This window comes from Cryptomeria japonica, chromosome 2 (genome assembly GCF_030272615.1).
Source record: "Cryptomeria japonica chromosome 2, Sugi_1.0, whole genome shotgun sequence".
NCBI lineage: Eukaryota > Viridiplantae > Streptophyta > Pinopsida > Cupressales > Cupressaceae > Cryptomeria > Cryptomeria japonica.
Window position 1 is genome coordinate 344203191 of NC_081406.1, and position 18873 is coordinate 344222063.

General features: G+C 38.8%; 1 protein-coding gene across 1 annotated transcript; it reads right to left on the reverse strand.

Moving 5' to 3' along the window:
• Positions 1 to 17657: 17657 nt before the first annotated feature.
• On the reverse strand, positions 17658 to 18442 carry LOC131860291 (uncharacterized). Its single transcript, XM_059214683.1, has 2 exons — positions 18358 to 18442; positions 17658 to 18205 (listed from the first exon to the last, which is right to left on the reverse strand). The coding sequence occupies exons 1-2, from the start codon at positions 18440 to 18442 to the stop codon at positions 17658 to 17660; spliced, it is 633 nt and encodes a 210-aa protein (XP_059070666.1).
• Positions 18443 to 18873: the final 431 nt, after the last annotated feature.

An 18873-nucleotide genomic window follows, 5' to 3' on the forward strand; every position in this document is an offset into this window, starting at 1 on the left:
GAACCTCTACCATGGATTATACCAGCTTCGTCATTACCAAATCTTACTACACCACCAGCATACTTTTCCATTCTCACAAACTTACTCTTATCACCTGCCATATGATGAGAGAAGCTAATGTCAATAACCCATTCATCTTTCTATTCAACTTTAGCAGCCAATGCTTTCTCCACATTAATGCAGCTAGTAGAATTGGTAGTCACCAAATCATCTTCCTTGATAGAAATAAACACCCATTCATCTATTGAATTTCCTTTCTTAGACTCATCATTTGTCACACCTTCATCAACAACATAATCAAACTTCTTCTGATACTTAGGCTTGTAAGACTTAAATGGCTTGTTAGGAACTCTTTCCAGATGCCCTGAAGCAAAATGTCCTATCTTATTACATGAAAAGCATTTAAAAGGCAATTTACCTTCATAATTGCTAGCACCTTTAGGCAATCTTTTGGAAATCTGGGCTTCAAGCTCCTCAAGCTCTTTTTATTCTTTTTCAAGTTCTCTCATCTCCTTCTCATATTTGGACACCCTTGTAGAACTTTATCACAGATCATATTTCTGCTTCCCAAAAAGAGTAGTTTTGGATGCAAATTCAGACTTAGGAAGAGATTCACCAAATTCGCTCAACTCAAAGGCAACAAGCTTTCCAATCAGCATGTCTCTAGTCACATTGGTCACTACTTGGATCTCCTCAACAGTAGCAACTTTCTATTTGTAAGTAGGAGGCAAGGATTTCAACACCTTAGCTAAAATATGTGATTCTTCCAACACTCCATCGGCACATCTGATATTCAATACAAGTTGATTCACTTTTTTCATAAAGGGGGTAATATTCTCATCTTCACCCATTCTCAGAATCTCATACTTTCCCTTTAGGCTCTTCAACTTAGCAACTCTCACATGGCTATCACCTTCATATAAAGTCTCGAGCTTCTTGCAAATCTAATGAGTAGTCTGCAAATCCATCACATTAGTCATCTCAGAATCAGTCAAGGCACTCAACAATGCTTCCTTATCTCTAATATTGAATTCAACTTCCTTTATCTCATCTGAAGATGTAGGACCATTGAGAGGAACATTATACACATTCTTAGTAATCTTCCAATAATCTTCACTAATGCATCTCAACTGAAACTCCATCCGGTTCTTCTAAAGAGAGTAGTTTGCTCCATCAAATCACGGACTATCCTTCTTGTAAGTATAGGTTTCCATCCTAGATCACCTCAAGTAATCAAGCATCTTTTGGAGGATCTAGCTCTAATACCAATTGTTGGCAACAACACAACAAACTAAGAGTGGGGGGTGAATGAGTTTGCACAAAAACTTTACTCGACTTAAACATCAATTTAGATCTGATTAATAATAGTGAAAGCACAAATCAACACCACATCAATAACACACATAACACCAAGATTTTTGACGTGGAAAACCCGATTAAGGGAAAAACCATAGTGGGAACCTACCCACAATATGATGATACAATGTTAGAAGTATATGAAATATTTCAATGGGTAATGCACATGCATTTAGGCACATTGCCTAGAGCTCACTACTAAAACACAATAACAAAGAGGGCTACAACCCTTGGGAATACTCACTATCTTACAAAAAGATACTCACTATCTTACAAAAAGATATGGATTATATCTGGAAGATCATGAACTAATAGAATAGCATCTCCTCATGCTTGGTTATAGTTTCGATTAAGCTCATATACTGCTCTTCTATACTTCTTCACACTTCTTCTCTGCTACTGAAATATTAAAGCAGTGTTCACTCTGTAGACACTCAAAATTGTCATGTCTAATTAAATAAATATTTTATTTATTTAATTATCTAAGCCTAATTCTTCTATTAATTAAATAAATCCTTATTTATTTAATTAATTCGTTTATCCTCTTCTAGCCTTATTTCTCATTTAAATAAATACATTTATTTATTTAAATTATCCCTTTCCTAAATTAAATAAATATTTTATTTATTTAATTGTCCTACTTCTTCTATTAATTAAATAAATCTTTATTTATTTAATTAATTCATTATCTTTTTCTACACATGACACATGTCATTCATCTCTTAATTCCTACACTACCTACCTCTTTCATTATTTTATTATTTCCTCTACCTACCCTCTAATCCTAGCCGACCTCTCTTTTTACACCTCTCAATCTTAACCCTCCATTTCTTATTGTGTCTTCTATTTAAGGAGATGCTTTCTTCATTGTCAAACCCTAATGACATATCCTAATGACATATCCTAATGACACATCCTAATGACTGATTTTGGAGTACTTGGCTACACTACAATTCCACTTGCAACCACATTCCGTTCTTTGTTGAGCTCTTGTGCATACAAAAATATGAGAGCAAGCATATCAAACAAGATCAATGGAGATAGGAAGAATGGACATCAAAACCCTATTGGACATGTGATGGTATAATCTTTATGATTTTGAGTTATTTGCATTGTCTTAGGTAATCTTCATATGTTATGGTGGATCTTTGTTCATTGTTAGGCTAGGGTTTTGTGGTTGAATTCATTTAGCCTTTCAATATTGTTATCATTGTTATCCATTTTCACCATACACATTTTGGCACGCCCGGTGGGACATGGATTTTTCTTAGATCTATGTTTTTTTGCAGATTTTTCTAACCCTATATTGCTATTTTGTAAAACAATTTGGAGAATAACCTTGTGCAGCTAGGGTTTTGGACACAAAATCAAGATCTTGGAGAGATTCGATCATATCTCATAAACGGCTTGGAAATTTTGCACCAAATTTGTTTTGCAGGTTGAAGAAAGTATCAGGAGCTCTCAATCCAAAATTCAGAATTTTTGGAGCAAATTTTCAATTTTTAGGAATTTTTTATGATTTTTCATAAAAAATTTATTTTGAGAGCAAATGAGAGAATTTTTCGGATTTTCTTACATTTTTGGAAATCTCTCATAATTATACACAGGATCTGTTCTTTGTGAATTTAATTTTGATGCAAAATATATCCCTAAAAATCAGATCTTTAAAAATTAGGGTTTTTATTTATTTTGATCAGATCTCACAAACGGCTTCGAATTTTTCCATAAAATTTTTTGTGCAGGTCGCGAACAGTATCAAAAATATTTAGTAAAAATTTCAGATTTTTTGGATCAATTTTGCATTTTATATGAATTTTTTATGATTTTTCATAAAAAATTAATTTTGAGAGAAAATTAGCAAATTTTTTGGATTTTCTTACATTTTTTGAAATCTCTCAGAATTATACATAGGATCTATTCTTTGTGATTTTAAATTTGATGCAAAATCATTCTTCAAAAATCAAATCTTTGAAAATTAGGGTTTTGCATTATTTTACTCATATCTCACAAACTGCTTGGATTTGTTGCAGGAAATTTTTTTTTCAAGTTTGAAAGACCATCAAAAATCTCCAGTAAAAATTTCAGATTTTTTGGATCGATTTTGCATTTTATATGAATTTTTTATGATTTTTCATAAAAAATTAATTTTTGGAGCAAATTAACAATTTTTTTGGATTTTCTTACATTTCTGGAAATCTCTTAAAATTTTACAGGTGTTCTTTTTTTATGATGAATCAGGTCTTTGAATTGGTCAACAAAACGCATTGTTGAAGGCCCCTATTTCACAAAGTCTTTTGGATCTAAAATTTACCTAACTTGTGTGCTTGCAGGAAGGGGTGATCATTTGAAACAATCCAAACTACTAATAAATCTTTGTTGCAGGTCCTTGGCAAGGTTTTTTGGATTTTTATTGTGTGCCTTGTTTTCATAGACTAGCAAACACTTCAATTGGTGCACTAAAATTGAATCATTGTCTTTTGTGTCTTGAGCAATAGGCTCTTTTTGTTTAATCTTTAGAGGGCCTGTCTTCCCGTGTGGTCATTAGGACTACTAGTGAGAAGAGAACGACCCAAGTGGTAGCGAGGAAAACCCACCTCATTCAAACCACTATAATCAAATGTATTCATGGTGAAAACTATGAATAACGTGTGTTGATTAGTTCATACCGACACTATGTCTCCCCATAAACCCGTTTGATCAAATTTATTTGATCATTTGTAGGGCGTAACCCCTACCGGCTGGGAGCCTTCTGTATTTACAGAGCTGAAAGTGCCGCATGTATGGCCACACGAGCGGATGCCCTTACTAGCACCTTTTTGTTTTAGAAGCCCAAATCCTTCTAGTTGTTGGGGCAGGAGGTCGGACCTCTGGTAGCGGCCCACACACATACGGTTCTTAGTAGAGATACAAAGTTCACCATGGGGAGTTTTCATGGGGACTGATGCTTGGCTGACCCGAGAAGTGAGTGCCGAGGGTGGAGCCAGTGAGGTCAAGCATCTAAGTATCCGCTCTGAATAGCGTAGCCTTGGAGGTAAAACCCTATGTGGGATCAACAACTATTGTCTTGGCCAGCCATAAGAATTGTGCTTGACTTATGTTAAACATTCAAACAATCAAGACCAAACAGCAAAACATTGTGTCTTTTGTGTCTTCAAGTGTATGCAAAACAATTTTACATCAAACAACACACTTTTCTTGGAGTCATTTTGGAGTCTAAACACTTGCAAACACTGAGTCCTCATCAACATTGTGTCCTCTTGTCACGAAAAATAGTCAAACATTCAGATTTGGTCACCACCAAAAACTTCACAAATTGGAAAAATTTCACAGTCCAACAAACAAAAGAAATCAGTTTCGGCATACTTGAGCTTCCTAGGTTGTCTCTTCAGATTTCATCTAGCATTCAGCGTGTTCTAAGGTCTCACATAGTCCATCATTGCTTCACATCTCATTTTACATTCATACTTGTCTAAACTTGAGTCAAACGGTCACTTGCTTGTCCTCATCATACTTTGTCAACACACTACATACAACTACACTTTGCTAAGTGGTCCCTCATCAAGGTTTCTTACCTTTGGGTCTCATTTGGTCTTACTTAGAGTCAAGGTCAGCTTACCTCATCAAGAGAAACTATCCTCTCTTTGGAAGTCACACCTACTCTACTACTTACATACTTGGTCTTACACTTTGGACATTGCAAGTACATCTCAAGATTCATTTACACTCCATACAACTCTTGGTCTTCCATACTCTTGTCATTCTTCATCTAGTTTCTCACATCTTGGTCTAACACCTAGTTCATGGTTGAAACACGCCTTCAAAAATCTAGGAGAATAGCTAAAGAAGCTCAAGAATCCGCAAACATGAGTTCTTATGAGTATGACAATGATCTATTCTACAATCCTGAGCACACTACATTACCAGACATGAATGTTTATAGAAACAATCCAAATGTGGAAAGCGCAAACGCTATAAACAACAATACTACACACAATGACAATGTTGACAACTGTTCAATACTATCAGCAGACATACAAGAATCCATAATGGATCCTCAATTCAATAGATTGGTTGAAGAGATAATGAGGAGAGATCATCAATACTTTTTAAACATGATGGCACAAAGTGGAGCTAAAATACCACATGATTTTGACTTATCTCAACTTATGGAAAGTCGACCCTCACAACAAACTCAATCCAACATGGATCAAAGGAGACCAAATAGTGGAGGAAATAGAGGACCGAATATGATGCCTGAGTCACCATCAGTTTTCCTTCAAAAACCAGCAATCCCACATACACAAGCTCAAACATATGATACTTACATTCAAAGACCATCATGGAGGCCTTATGCTCAAACACATGCTCAAGGTATGGATCAATCAAGACAAGTGGATACTCAAGGACATCCTCAAAATTTTGACACAAGGAGACCTCATGTCAAAATTGGGGGCAACACAATGGAAAATGAAAGACCTGTTGAATATGGTTTATACACACAAAACAGATATGGGGTCCCTCAACAAGAAGTTATGCCAAGTGCTCCATATATGCCACATCAATATAGACCTCCATATGGACATGTCTATGATCAGTATCATCCATACATGCAACAAGCTCCTCCTCAAATGGGTGTTACAAACATGGGGTATGCTACAAGAAATCAATCTCCTCCCAAAAATAATTTGGAGCAACAAATTAGAGATCTACAAAAGAAAGTGGAGGACATGAGTACATCCAAACCTACATACACTATGAGAGATATATGCCCTTATCCCTTCGATAAGAGCATTCCAATGCCTCCATTTCCTCCACACTTTGTGACACCAAAATTCGACAAATATAGAGGGAGAGGAGACCCCAAGGCACACATAAGACAATTCTTCACAGCTTGCATTGAGGTAGCGGCAGAAGAAACATACTTGATGAGGTTATTCCCACAGAGCTTAGGAGATCAAGCTATGGAATGGTTTTCTCAATTACCTCCTGGTATTAAGTCATGGGGCGACTTGGCAGAAGCATTCATTCAGCATTTCTCTTACAACATTGAAATAGATGTCTCAGTTACTACCTTGTGCAATACGAAACAAAAGGAAGGAGAATCTTTCGCAACATTCTTACAGAGATGGAGAAACCTAGCTAGCAGATGCTCTTGCGAAATCCCGCAAAAACAAATGGTGGAAATGTTCACACAAAATGTTAACAAGGCTATTGGCTATGATCTCAGAAAAGCTTGTTTGTCTACATTCAAGGATGTCATTGAAAAGGGCCTAGCAACAGAAAGAGTCTTAATTGAACAAGGAGTTATCAAACTATTCAAAGAAAACAAAGAGGACTTCAAAGGAAAGGACAAACCAAAATTTTGGAACAAGAACAAGAATACAGTTAATGATGGTGTTGTTGATGCCAACACAGTGAGACCCAAGGTCATCTTTTCTGGATCAAGTTCTACCAACAATCAAGTGAACAATCAAACAACTTCTAAACCACGAAGGAAGTACACTCCATTGGGAGAACCACTTGAATCAGTATTCAAAAAGCTTGTAGCAAACAAAGTGATCACAGTTCCAGACTTTCCTCCATATGAACCAAAGGTAAAACCGAATTGGTGGAATGATGATGAGTTTTGTGAGTTTCATAAGAGCAAGGGTCACAAGACAAGTAATTGCCATCGATTGAAAAACATTGTGCAAGATCTCATTGACAGAGGAGATATTGAGATTGAGGGACATTCATCTAACCAAGAGCATGAGGTGTTTAAGGAACCATTCCCAAAACATGACAAAGGAAAAGGCAAAGTCACAGATGATCAAGCCAATTACACTAGAGCACCTTACAATTATGATTCTACTATCAATCACATCTCAATGGACAATTATATTTCTACCATTACTATCAAAAACAAAAATCCTGAGAATCTTTCTCAAAGACCCAAAATTGTCCTAAAGGGTGTGGGATCTTCATCCGAAGCTACCTCTGAATGTCATGTTACAACCCGTCGAGGTAAGATTACATTGCCAGGTGCCTCCACTAAGAATACCAATCCTTTATCTACCAAGCCTGAGTACGATCTTGTAGAACAACTAGGGAAGACACCTGCACTCATCTCTATTCTTGAGCTCTTACGTATATCTCCTGCACATAAAGCTATCCTTGACAAAATCTTGAGAGACACTGCCGTCCCTACTGATCTGAACGTGGACCAGTTTCAAGCCATGGTGGGATACCTATCCATTCCACACTCCCTTACATTCACAGAAGCCGATGACGCCTCCATAAGTCAGCCTCATAATGCACCCTTACATGTTGAAGCCTTCATACATAAACACCGAATAAAACGAGTCCTGATAGATGGAGGAGCAGGTCTAAACATTTGTACATTGAGCACCATTAAACAATTGGGATATTCTGACAAGGCTGTGAATTCTACAAACCAAATCACTATTAAGGCTTATGATGATGAAGAGCGCTCGTCCAAGGGCACAGTCACCTTACCTCTAAGAATTGGGCCAGTTACAAAGGATGTGGTTTGTCAAGTCCTTGATCTAGATCTCACGTATAACATATTGCTAGGACGTCCGTGGATTCATGAAATGAGGGCAGTCCCATCAACATACCATCAGTGCATTAAGTTTCCTCATAATGGAGTCGAGGTAACGGTCAATGGTGATCCAAATCCATTCATATATTCCAACAATCTACAACCTAGATCAGAAATAACAATCCTAGTCAATTGCGAAGCTATTCCTTCATCGGCATATGTGGATCCTGAATCCTTAAAAGCTTCTACATCAAAACAGGCAGAGCTAAAAGAAGACAAGTTCAAGATTAAAGACATGGGATGTGGTGAGTATATCTTTCATGTTGATCAACTCCCACTATCTTCTAAGACATTCAATCGACAAGAGCAATCTACAAACAATTTGCAATGCCAAGGAATTGGGTGTGAACCACCTAGTGTTGTGGCTACTAAGTCTGAATGCAAATATCCTCTAGTGGTGCAAGCAACTCTTGATATCAATAGTCCTAAGAGTGGTTCCAACAAAGAATCTATTGAGCATATCGCCGACCCTCTTGAGAGCTCACATAGCCTTACTATTTCATCCACTCATTCCATTTCCACTCCACTCCCAGACTTGGATCAACAAGAATTACAAAAGCCCTTACTCATTGGGGATCAAAAATCAAGCCTTGAAAAGAAAAATTTAAAAGTCAAAAATAAAGAAAAGAGCTTTAGTCCAAATCAAAATCAAAAGCTACTGGACTCAGCAAAAATCAAAGTCAAGGATAAAAATCCTATGAAGCAAAAAGAACAAGAGTTGATCTCCCCTAATATCAAAATAACTGGGGGCAAAAATTCTACAATTGCTAGTCAAAAAGCATACTTGTTGATCCTAAGTCTCCATCATGCTATCCTACTTTCACTTCTTTTCACAATCATAAGCCTTCATAACTCATCCACTTGTTCCACACATCCTTTTCCTTCTGGTGATACATCATGGACCTTTAATGGACCTTCCTCAAAGGACTTTGTTATCAGGGATGCCCAAACTTCTTCAGGTGACACGCATACGGGCCTATGTAGTCCACACACTAGTAATTCTATCTCAGTTCCTTTATCAAGGAAGACAGTCACTCAAGCTACACATCATTCAGTCAAGGAACAATGCAGCTACAATCACAAAGTCAAGCCTCGCGCATTTGAGGTAGGTGACTTAGTACTCAGAGAGAACCCCAACAATCAGCAAGACAGAGATAAGAAGGGAAAGTTCGAACCAAACTGGCTTGGTCCTTACATCATCACAGCGGCATATGGATCTGGGGCATATCAGCTCTCAACTACAGAAGGTGAACCCTTGGAGGATCCTATCAATAGCATGCACCTTCGCAGGTTCTACACATAAGCTCTTCGGAACATCCTAATTCAAAAATACAAAAAAAATCAAAAAATTTCAAAAATACAAAAAAAAAATATAAAACAAAAAAATCGTTACTTGGTGAAAACCTGGCAAACAGGCACCTTGTGACACAAAAAACATTGAAAAAATCGAAAAAAGTAAAGAGAAATAATTTCGTCCAATGGTGAAAACCACTTCGGTGGCGCCCTGGGCAAGTACCATGGTGAAAACTGGGTCACCAGCGCCATGCGTAGAGACTTTGCTCCTCTCTCCTTCAGGATTCTCTTTCATCTTTCACTTTGCACACACTCACAACCTATTCGTTCACAATAAACTTACCCATTCCCATCATGGCTTGTTATTGATCTACCTAAGATTGGTTAGCCATCCATAACCCTCCCTTTTCACTCCCTTTCCATCCATAATAAATCAGATCCTATCTGTGGCTAAGGCAATTCCTACGTCTAGTGATGGGTGTGGAACTGAGAACATCACATGTTTCGAGGAGTACAGTTTCTTCCAGCTTCCTTCAAGTCTATCCGCGCACAATCCGCAATAAAGCAGCATTTGCATCATAGATCTGCAATAAAGTTCCATCTTCTCCGCAATAAAGTATCAGTTTCAGATGAGACACAGCAGCAACAATGAGCTTCAACAAAATCAAATCTTTCAACAGACTCAGACAACATATGGTTCAGTGCTATCTATCCTTTTTGTGAAAGTGAACATTGTGACCACAATCGAATAAGACTTAAACAAGTGACAAGAGACACTAAACTTGAGGACTACAGTGGATGTTGGTGTCGAGTCTTAGTTTTCTTTTGATTTTATCTTTTTGGTGACATGTCTTTTAGCTTTTCCAGGATGTCCTTGACTAGAGATTCTATCTCCAGGATGTCTTTGACTAGAAAGGCGAGGATGGGGTATCGTCACCTATTTGCATTTGCTGTTTGTGGATTGTCTTTTAGTAATGCTATGACTTGTCCAAGGATATGAGGACACTGTGAGTTTGGTATGAACTAGGGCATTCCTTGTTTGTGACTGTCTTATCTCCATGCAAACGGGTACAATGACTTTCTGGGTCAAACAAATGCCTCGATTGTCATAACCTATTTTGCCATAATAAAGCTCAATGATGATAACGCACAAGAAGCTCTTTCACGTTCATATCTTCTGTCTTCCATCCCCCTTTCTTGATTGACTTCCATTGTCCTTCTCGAGTCCGCGTAGCCCGCTATCACATGACTGAGTATAATGACACACCAAAAACATTTGCATTTCATATAGTTACACCTACATCACCACATATAAGCATTTCATACATACATATAGATATCACAATTGCATCACATCCTGCATACAACACATGTTAGCACATCTCACATTTTCATTATGTAAATAATCATTTGCATTATCATATTCATTTGCATTACATACATTCACATTTGCATCATGCATCACATATACAACATAAAAGAACAAAAATATATTGCATCATATACATATTTGCATCCATATCATAAGCATCACATAAGAACATCTCATCACATAGGTACACATGCATATAGCTGCCGCAAAAATGGATCATCTCTCATATATAATCAAAAGTGTCATGATACAATGATGTCAAAAGAATCATATGGCTACAAAATCACCCGCAGGTGTCTACAATACAAAAATGGTACAATACTGATACATAGGGAGCCCTCTAAGGCTATGATGAACTCCCTCCCTCGGAGCCGCCTGGCCTCGACGGAGTTTGAGCCCTAGAAGGACCCACCCCAAGATCAACTCTCCTGGCCCCTGTGTCCCCTGCAGCCACCCCTCATGTCGTCCTATCCAGACAGAGGAACCCACTGATAACTCCTGTCAACACTATTGGTAGTGCTAATCTTGTCCATGTCATGGTATCCCATGCCACATGTCCCACCCTCATCCCTAGTCCTGGATCCTAGAACACTCGTCTCAGTGCATCCCTATCTCCGTCTCGATCATAGGGTACTAACTCCCCATCGATCGGTATCCATAGAATCCTATATATATCCTTCAAGGTGACTGTCATCTCACCCATCGGCAAATGCAAACTACAAGTCTCTAAGTGCCATCTCTCAGCCAGTGCAGTCAACAATCCCATGTTCACCTAAAACTCAGGCACATACAGAATGTATCTCAATCCCATAGCCTCAATTGTGGCTCGGTCTTCAAGTGTCAACTCAGGTCGCAACCTCTGAGTCGATGGGAATCTCTCCCGTGACTCCAACATCGGCAAATACTCCTGCAGTCAAGCAAATCAATTCATGTCAGTCATAGTGACACTCACTATTCATCACAAAGTGTTGCTATCTATCCTAGTAGTACTCCCTGTTCATCACAAAGTACTACATGTGTGACACTCACTGTTCATCACAAAGTGTTACTCACATTTGCACTCCCTGTTCATCACAAAGTGCTGCTCATATTTTAGTACTCCCTGTTCATCACAAAGTACTTTATCTTGGTACTCACTGTTCATCACAAAGTGCCTTGATCTATCTTAGTCTTCCCTAGAGGACCTTCTTAAGTGTATCCTCTCAGCAGCTTATCCAATCGACAGCATATGTTCATCACAGAACTGCCGATTTGACCTGGAAGACATAAATGCGCATTTAATACATTATCTACCATGCATTAATGACAATAAATGCATCAAAGTACAAGGAGGTTTTGTGGTACTCACTGGCTCCCCTGCCTCCGTTGGCCTCTAGAATCGATGAACACGGTCGAATCTATGAACAAAAGCCATCGCTGCTAATTGCTGCTGCTCTATTTTCGCCCTGCACTCTGCTCTCGTGGATGTGTAGATGACAATGAGGATGTATTTTCCCCCGTGGTCTATCTTATAGACTACCCTAGCCCTCGCCTTCGTTTCCCGAGTCAGTCTTCCTTATCCTGTGACTTTGTCACTTTATCCGATCAGTCCATTCTATCCCGTCTTTCTTATCGAGAGATTGTCTGCAATCTTTTTAGACATTTTCATCCAATCTCTCGAGGGGGCATATAATTCCCATCTTGGGGCAACTCTGTATCAGTTCATCTTATCTTCTTTGAAACAACGCGACAAGCCGCATTGTCTCAAAGAGGGGCAAAATGTAGACACTCAAAATTGTCATGTCTAATTAAATAAATATTTTATTTATTTAATTATCTAAGCCTAATTCTTCTATTAATTAAATAAATCCTTATTTATTTAATTAATTCGTTTATCCTCTTCTAGCCTTATTTCTCATTTAAATAAATACATTTATTTATTTAAATTATCCCTTTCCTAAATTAAATAAATATTTTATTTATTTAATTGTCCTACTTCTTCTATTAATTAAATAAATCTTTATTTATTTAATTAATTCATTATCTTTTTCTACACATGACACATGTCATTCATCTCTTAATTCCTACACTACCTACCTCTTTCATTATTTTATTATTTCCTCTACCTACCCTCTAATCCTAGCCGACCTCTCTTTTTACACCTCTCAATCTTAACCCTCCATTTCTTATTGTGTCTTCTATTTAAGGAGATGCTTTCTTCATTGTCAAACCCTAATGACATATCCTAATGACATATCCTAATGACACATCCTAATGACTGATTTTGGAGTACTTGGCTACACTACAATTCCACTTGCAACCACATTCCGTTCTTTGTTGAGCTCTTGTGCATACAAAAATCTGAGAGCAAGCATATCAAACAAGATCAATGGAGATAGGAAGAATGGACATCAAAACCCTATTGGACATGTGATGGTATAATCTTTGTGATTTTGAGTTATTTGCATTGTCTTAGGTAATCTTCATATGTTATGGTGGATCTTTGTTCATTGTTAGGCTAGGGTTTTGTGGTTGAATTCATTTAGCCTTTCAATATTGTTATCATTGTTATCCATTTTCACCATAAACACACTCATTACACACACTCCTTGATACCGCAGATACATCTACAATAAGATATTACAACAATTTATATATATCATCAACATATATTTCAAGGTCGGCTCAACCCACAACACAAATTATAAAATATAACCTTACACACTACAATAACATATGCAGACCAAAATAATGTCGGCTAAGACATAGTCTGGACCCAAATCAACTCCTCGAACACGCAAATCCTCCAAGAATTATGTCATGAACACCCGCAACATGCTACAATCAACATGTCAGCCAAGAACATGAAGAACACCACCGGAATAAGGAAAATCATCAATAAAACACATGATGATCAACGCAGACCATCAATACAAATAGGACATGATCTAGAAACATTCCAAACATTATGAATTACCACAAAAACAACCGTAACATCACAACTTAGTAAATCTTCATCACCATTATATTAAACCTCAAGAACAATAACTGAATTGACTGTCAAACTGAAAAATACACTTGTGAACCACCAAACCATGAACCATCTAAATTGAGGACACACCAGAACATCCCAAACACTGCAAAATCTGTAAACCAAGATATTGCAATTCTGGAGCAATGTGGAGCAAAATCCAGAACATTGATGAACACTAAACAACTAAAAACCAACCTCAATACAAGACATCATAACTCGAACAAATCACCATGCGGACCACATAAACTACAATTGAATCAACTAGAGATACTTATCACAAAACCCTTTAATCTACAACAACTCATCTGCAACACACCGGCCAATCCAACATACTTAATCTAACTACAACATTGAAACACGTAGAGGAATATGTTGACATCAATGACAACACATTCCAACAAACTTCTCAACAATATCCAACCACACACACACACACACACACACACATAGATATATGTATGTATGTATGTATGTATGTATGTATGTATGTACATATACAGGTATGTATGTATATATACATATACATATACATGTACAGGTATATATATATATACACATGTATTAATGTATGTATGTATGTATGTATATGTATATTTATATATATACATACATATATATATACATATACATACATACATACATACATATATATACATATATACATACATACATACATATGTATGTATGTATGTATGTATGTATGTATGTATGTATATATATATATACATATACAGCTATGTATGTACATATACAGCTATGTATGTACATATACATATACATACATGTGTACACACACACACACATATACACATATATATATATAATATATATTTATATATACATATATACATATATGTATATGTATATGTATATGTATATGTATATGTGTATACATATATACACACATACACATACACACACACACACACACACACACACACACACACACACACACACACACACACACACACACACAGATGTATATAGTGTGTGTTTGTGTGTGTGTGTGTACATATACATATACATACATACATACATATATATATATATGCATGCATGCACGTGCATTTAAAAAAAGGACAAAATCTATTTTATTTTTTTTGATCGATAACAGTATATAATATATTGCTTACAATAGAAAATCTTTACATCCAAATAGCAGATAGACATTCTGCCACACTAAGGGGTCACGCCCCTACTAGAAAAAGGAACCCAACAAGACACCATCCCACCATGGCCAACAACCACAAAAAAGGCCACTTACAGATGCAAAAACCACCAAAGAGGCCCCGACCGACTCATAGAACCTATCTACTAAACCACCCCAATGCCTCTTCCCTTGAAAAATTGGGGATACCCCTGTTGGGTCCTGCATCACGCTCCCTCCACCTGGCACCATTCGTGGCCTGCTACCACACAGAGACCCACACTCCACCACCTTCGCCTGTTTCTTTGAAATCTGGTATCGAACCAAAGGCCTCCCATCCCCATCCAGAGGGGCCTCAGACCGAATGGGGGTCACCTTCCCATGAATATTCACTCGCTCAGTCGGCCCCAATTTATGCACAAATCCACAATCTCGCCCCAACCTTTCCTTGCGTCCTCCATCTGCAGTGCAACCGGCTAGGAAGCCGACCAGATGACAAAAGGTTGTAGCGCCCCCACATCCACCCCAATCCTCCTCCACGGGCCTTCCACTAGCTTCAGCCCCTCGCCAATGATAGCTTGGACCACCACTTCCTACAAACCACCCGCCCATTTGGGTCTCAACACCAGAGATGTAACCCATTGCACTTCCTCCACCAACTTTCCCACCTGCAAGGCCAGAGCAGCAAAAAGCAATGAAATGTCAAGGTTTATTCTCGACCTCCAATCTAGAGTCAAGAATTCCTCTCTAAACAACATCCTCATTGCCCCCCAGAAGTCCTCCCCATCCACTCTAAAGATGTTCGTCAGCCTATTCCTCGAGATTAGCCCACGAAACGCAGGCAATTGCCCATTTGACATCAAAGAAAAATTTGCGTCCATCCTTTCTTGCTACTGCACAAAAGAAACCTTGAACACATAGCCTACCACCAAGCAGCCACCACAAAATGCCAGGAAATGAAACACAAATGCCTTTAAAAGCCACCACCATCACATGTCATGATTACTCCACATGCCTCGCAGAAAACTAAGCATCATCGCCAGTCACTCACACTGATCGCCTCCATCATCATCCATCACCGCAAGGCCACTTGCAGTAACATCATGGATCACACACCACGAGGATCTTTAATTCCCATGGGACCATGTCTACAAACGATCACTTCAAATCAAGCTCAGGTTCACTTTTCTATGATAAGCCATCTAACCAAATTCAAAATCAAGAGGACTAACATTTCTAAAGTCCTCAAACAAATTATACTTATTTTCCAAGGAGCCATTCGCTCCCACATTTGAAAGTTTGTCAGCTTCCAAGTTTGCTTCCTGGAGGATATGAGTCACCATAAACTCTTCAAAACTACCCAAAAGAAGTTGCATTCTTTGAACCTGCTTGTCTAAGTGCCATGCCTCCATTCGGCCTCAAGCTATCCCATTCACCACAACCTGAGAGTCTCCTTCCAAATGGAGTTTCTTCACTCCCAGTTTCCCAGCCATTAGGATAGCCTCTAACGCTGCTTGACACTCAACAACGTTGTTTGATCCATCCACCAATCTTTTAGCACCAATGGCGAGAGTGTTGCCCCAATCGTCTCGAGCAATCACCCCAACACCTGAAACCCCTAGGTTGCCCCTCGATGCACCATCGAAATTTATCTTAATCCACCCCTTTTCTGGCAGAGTCCACTCAGGGATTGATTGGCCTTGACTCTAAAGATTAGCCCTCAGGTGCCTATTAACAGGCCTAAACTTAACCAAAGGCCAACTCGCCAAAAAACCAGCATCAAACTGAGTGAAAGGGACCTTTGCTAAGTTCACATGAGAGGCACCATTAGAAACCAATTTTGAAATGGCCCTCTCCAATCTGATCAAAAAGCGCTTCCTATTTTTCGCTTTTCCTTCAAACACTCTTCAATTTCGTTCCTACCAAAGTTCCCATAAAATGGTAGAGGGAAAAATCTTCCATATGGCGATAAAGATAGAAGGCTTACCCAAAACCGGCCAAGATTCCAACCATTCGCTCAAGTTCCCTACCATGGGGTCCTTCCAATTCAATCTCTGCAACCCAAAAAGCCATGCTTCCTGGGCAAACTCACAGTTGAGTAGGAGATGCTCCACATCTTCCTCCACCTTTTCACAGAGCACACAGTGGAAAGGACCAGCAAACCCCATTTTCCTGAGGCGATCTCCAGAAAGAATCTGCCTATTTCCAGCAAGCTAGGAAAAGGCCCCCACTTTCGGTAGACAAATGTTATTCCAGCACACCTTAGCGTCCCATTACTTTGTCCTCCCTTCACTCTCCAAAAGAGAGACCCCCACTTTCACAGAGTAGCTGCCACTCTTGGCGCTACACCAGACTATTTCGTCCTCCTCCCTCAAAAATGAAACTTCTCGATTTTCCAGGATCTTTCTCAAAAATCTTTCCAATTCCAACGCTATCCCAAAAAAGGCATTTCTTGCAACAAAAAATCGCTCACCTTTGAGCCCCAAACCTGACCAGTCTTTAAAATGATTTGCTGGGGGGCCTGAGACTCTAGAGATGGATGTCCATCCCAAGAATCCTGCCAAAAGCTTGCCTTTTTCCTATCACCAATATGCCAAGATAGATTATTTGTGATCAGGCTCCTACAGCTCACCAAAAAGTTCCACAAAGCAGACCCTCTTGGGGGATTTTTGACTGTTAAAATCCTTTCCTTTTCCCTACTATCTAAATATTTAGCTTGTAAAATTCTAACCCACCTCTGCTCTGGTTTACTATACATTTGCCACACCAACTTAGCCCCCATGGCCTTGTTAATAAGTCTCCGATCACGGAGCCTCGCCCCTCCACCTCATTTGGGTTTACAAACTCTGTCCCAAGCCATGAGCGGAATTTTGTCCTATTCCTTGTTTCCATTCCACAAAAACTTTCTCATCTTCTGCTGCATATTCTTAATGATCGAACCTGGGAGTTTAAAATAGGCCATAGGGAAGATAAGCATGGCCAAGACAACTGACTTCAGCATCAGAAGACGACCAGCCAAGGAAAGCCACTTGCTCTTCCATCCCTCCATCTTTGCTTTGTAACCATATAGAAACCCTTTCCAAATGTTCATCTTACCTGCTCCAGAAAAGAGCGGCATACCAAGGAACTTACCAGGCATTTGTCCAATCTTTATCGCAAATAATCTAGCAATAGCTCTCTGTGACCAACATTCTGTGTGGAAGAAAAAGATCTCTGATTTGAGCCAATTTATTTCCTGACCAGTGGCCCAACTAAATCTGTTCAGCACTTTCTTCATAACCAAAACCTCGTGCATAGAAGCTACACCAAAAAGACAGGTGTCATCAGCAAACTGACAATGAGTTGTGGAGTCCACCCCTCGAGCAATCTCAATGCCCTTCCACATCCCTTGAGCTCTCTTGTGAGCATTCGACCTTCCAAGAACTTCAACCAACAAAATAAAGAGAAAAGGGGAAATTGGATCCCCTTGCTGAATACCTCATGGCATCGAAAACAAACCTTGAGGACTGCCATTAACTAAAACCGAAGCTAAGAACTACATAATCATCTATAAATCCACTTAATCCAAGACTTACCAAACCCAAACCTTACAAGCACAGCCACCAGGAAAGACCTATCCACTCTATCGTAGGTTTTACGAATGTCAAGCTTCAGGATCATTCTTCTCTATCTGCCCTTCATTCTCGTGTGGATTCCCTCATGGGCCATAATCACCCCATCCACAATGTTCCTTCCAGGAGTAAAACCACTCTGTTCACAAGAGATCAACTTATCTAAAATTAACTTGAGCCTATTAGCAGCAACTTTTGTGATGATTTTGTATATGGTGTTGCACAGTGAAATAGGACAAAACTCCTCCATCCCTTCTAGCCTGGGATAAGCACCATTAGAGTGCAATTGAATTCCTTCAATACAAAGCCTCTGGACCTTGACTCTTCAACCACAACTAACAATTCCTCACCAATCACATCCCAAAAGAACTGAAAAAAGAACGCCTAGAACCTGTCTGGTCCCGGTGCTTTCTCCCCACCTAAGCCAAAAACAGCAAATTTGACTTCCTTCAATGAAACTGGTGTAAAGTTCTAATGCCA

Bases quoted from the DNA above. Each gene is read 5' to 3' on its own strand.
- LOC131860291 (XM_059214683.1), bottom strand. From the start codon at position 18,442: ATGATCCTGAAGCTTGACATTCGTAAAACCTACGATAGAGTGGATAGG. The intron at 18,206-18,357 runs GTAAGTCTTGGA...TGTTGGTTGAAG, and splicing joins GCTTGTAAGGTTTGGGTTTG to TTCTTGGAAGGTCGAATGCT.